The following is a 3,394-nucleotide window of genomic DNA, read 5'->3' on the forward strand; positions in this document are numbered from 1 at the left end:
GCTGTGATGAACCCTTTACCATTGTTCACATGTTGCCCATACCCCCGACTTGGTGGTTTGCCTCAGCATTCCCTAACCCAGCAACCGAGTTTTAGCCAATTAAGTTTACATAGGCCTCCCATAGTGGGACCGGGGAATGTACGGCCCGGGATGCCTATTAAACTTTACTTCTGCTTAGAGGTGTGTGTGTGTGTGTATGGGGGGGCCGGGGAAGTCCATTGTAAATCCAGATTAGAACTGGTCTGATAAATGCTGAGCTGGGTGTGTGGGTTGATTAGTATTTGGAGCACAGATTCCCTATCATGCAGTGCTCCCCTGCTCCCAGAATTCACTGCCATCTCTCTGCTTCAGGCTTTCTGTTCTCCATCTCTCATGTAAATGAATGGTGATCTGGTTCCATCTCGGATGCAAATGAGACCTAGGGCAGTTGTTTCACTCTTGTCACCCTTATCTGGAGGGTTTTAGGTGTGTCTCTCACTGCATCTTTATCAGTTTCTGTTTAGGTAGAGGAAGAGTGGTGGTGGGGGGGATTCTTTGTGAGTCAGACAGTCTGCGTCCTGTGTCAGGGTTCCCCAAGAACATGGAGCTGAGAGGTAACACAATGTATTCTCATTTGTGGAATTCTTTAGAGAAAAATGTTTCAAGGTTCTGGAGACAGGAAAATGGAGTAGCTCACAGGGGTTGTTCATGGAATGAAAGCCCTAACATAAAATGGGGATTAGATAAGGAAAGGATTCATTTCAGTAATACTAGCTATGTGAAAAGTCCTTTGAGATAATTAAGCATAGACTAATAAAAGTTAGAAATGAAAAATAAAACTTTTCTGTCAGGAGAAAGGAATTAAAGACATGTTACTGGGGTTGTTAAATTTTAAATCCATCTTATCTCTCCTTGCATCATAATAAGGCCTAGATGCCCCACGTGCATTTCTCTTGCCTCACAAATCTTTGAAAGTGGTGAATATCCCTGTGCTTTTTAAATATCTAAGCTGAAGACACTTCTGCTTTCCCAGAGTTCATCTTTCTTCTTACTGCCATGAATCTGAAGTGTTTCAGTCCATAAACTGAAGTTTCAAAGGATGCAAAAATATTTAGTGGTTCTTTACTGGTTAACGTATTTGATTACAACTAAGCAAGGGGCATGAAAGGTAACAAGAAGAGGCAAATGTGTCGAGCTATGCTGCAGAGCTCATAACCCTAAATTTAAGCTAAAATGTAAAGAAATGAAATAAATGTTCACCGTTAGTATTCTTTGCTCACACTTCTGAACTGAGGCCACACAGTACATTTCACCTTGCATATTCTCTTACATTTGTTTTATTTTTTTTCTTTGGTTTTCTTGGTTGTAATTTTTGAACATATCTAATCTATGGCAGATGGTTCTGTTCTGGTATCTGTTCCAAATAGAGTGCCAGTACTATGGAAAGTGAAGAAATAATAAAACGTGTCTCCAGATGGTAGCTTGGGGTCAGAAGTAGAGTGTAGGTTTGGACATGGGGCAGTTGTTTTACAGAACCAGGGCTAAAGTTGTTGTCTCTGAAGTAGGTGACTTTGTACAGATATATAAATAGTTGTAATGGGGGGGATGTGTAGTTAGGTTTGTTGTTTCTTCTGAATAGTGTTGGGCAGTTCATGCCACATTGAGTTGACTTCCAGTAATTGAATAGTGTGTTTGTCCTGGAGATGTTTAGAAAAGATCAAGATGTCAAGATTGGCTGTTGGGAGAGACAGAGACTTGGTATGAAGGTTTTGATAGTATGGTTACAGCCTTAATTGGTTTAAGGTCATAGGGAAGTAGGGCTGGAAGGGACCACGTGAGGTCATTTAGTTCAGCCCTTTACTCAGCATGTAATTAACCCCTGACTAAACTATCTTAGTCAAGTGTCTGTCTAACCTGCTGTTGAAGGGATGGAGATTATACAACTTCTCCAGGTAGCCTGTACCAGTGCTTAACCACGCTTATAGTCAGAGTTCTTCCTAATCACCAATTTAAATTCCTGTTCAGCAGTTTGAGGCCATTGCTCTCAATCTTGTCTTGTCACAGACCATGAAAAGGCTATCTCCATCCTCTTTGCAATTGCCCTTCAGGAATTTGAAGACTTTTATCAAATCCCTCCTCAGGCATCTCTTCTTCAAACATTAATGTAGTATTGAACAATTACAAAAAAACAACTGGATTATGCAAGAAATAAAATAACTTTTAAGGGAATTGATACTATATGAATGGAAATTGTATATAAAATATATACAGATTAAATACATATTGAGGGCATTGTTAACAATAGTTGACACATGATTATCCTATTTTGATGTCTTATTTAAATCTTATTAAGATTTTGACTTTTTCTTTAGGTTCAATTTATGAGCCAATTAAAAGCATTAATCTTCCAAGGCCAGATGGAGAAAGTCTGTGGGATAAACTGGATCATTATTATAGAATTGGTAAGTAAAGTTTGGGAAATCTTGCTTGTGATACAAGAATCTTAGCAACTTGCTAAATTAGTAAAGGTTTCCAAAAATGATAGGTAATCTCACTTCTTATCCCAGAATAATGCCTGAGATCTTATTTGTTTAGAGCAGGGGTGTCTAAACAAACATCCATGGAGCCATATCATCCAGGACCCAGTGTTGCCTATGGGTCTCAAATGGATCTACAGGCAGCATGGGAGGTACACTCAAGGCTCCCATATGCTACATATGGCAGCTACTCTGGGACCATGTTGCATGCAGCACCCATTACAGTGTACGTCCACTCCATACTAGATCAAGCATATGTCCCAGGGCAGCTAGAGCAGACTGCATGTAGCATGGCTCCAACATGGTTGGAGCACCCCAGCTGCTTTGGGACATGCAATGTGCACCACTCTGGGACATGCCCTGTATGTGATACCCACTCTAGGACACTTGCTGGGTCCGTCACAGAACAGATGCACGCTGGAGTGGTTGCCACGTGTGGCATAGTCTTGAAGTGACCAAAGAGGGTGTCACATGTGGTGTGGTATGGTTCTGGAGCATATAGTCTGGGACCACACCGCATTTGATGCCCACGCTAGGGCCTTACTGCATGTGGCACCAACTCTGCCTCTGGGATGTACATAGGATCTGTCATGGAGCAGCTGCATGCTAGAGTGGATGCTGCATGCAGCGCGGTTCCAGAGCAGCTGGTCTAGGACATATACTGTATGCAATGCCAGCTCTTGCTGCTCTGGGATGTGTGCTGGGTAGGGCTTGTAGGGCCAGTCTGTGGGCCTGATCTGACCTGTGGGTTGGTCCCACACCACTCATTTGGCCCACAAATGACTTTTGACACCACTGGTTTAGAGAGACTTTAGGTAATTGTTATGAATTGAAATTAAAGGGGTTTACATGTTATTACAAAGTCTTACAGTAAAAAT

At 41.8% G+C, this 3,394-nt stretch overlaps 1 protein-coding gene across 3 annotated transcripts in view; it reads left to right on the forward strand.

Annotated features, from left to right (window-relative positions):
* Positions 1-3,394, forward strand: part of PHKB (phosphorylase kinase regulatory subunit beta) — a 275,233-nt gene that overhangs the window by 44,312 nt on the left and 227,527 nt on the right. For all 3 annotated transcript variants that reach the window (XM_019505661.1, XM_019505660.1, XM_019505662.1), the window contains one exon: positions 2,352-2,441. In XM_019505661.1, the coding sequence (XP_019361206.1) occupies positions 2,352-2,441 (90 nt within the window). The remainder of the gene's footprint in view (positions 1-2,351; positions 2,442-3,394) is intronic.

Source organism: Gavialis gangeticus, unplaced genomic scaffold (genome assembly GCF_001723915.1).
Source record: "Gavialis gangeticus isolate Ggan-Ray unplaced genomic scaffold, GavGan_comp1, whole genome shotgun sequence".
Taxonomy (NCBI): domain Eukaryota; kingdom Metazoa; phylum Chordata; order Crocodylia; family Gavialidae; genus Gavialis; species Gavialis gangeticus.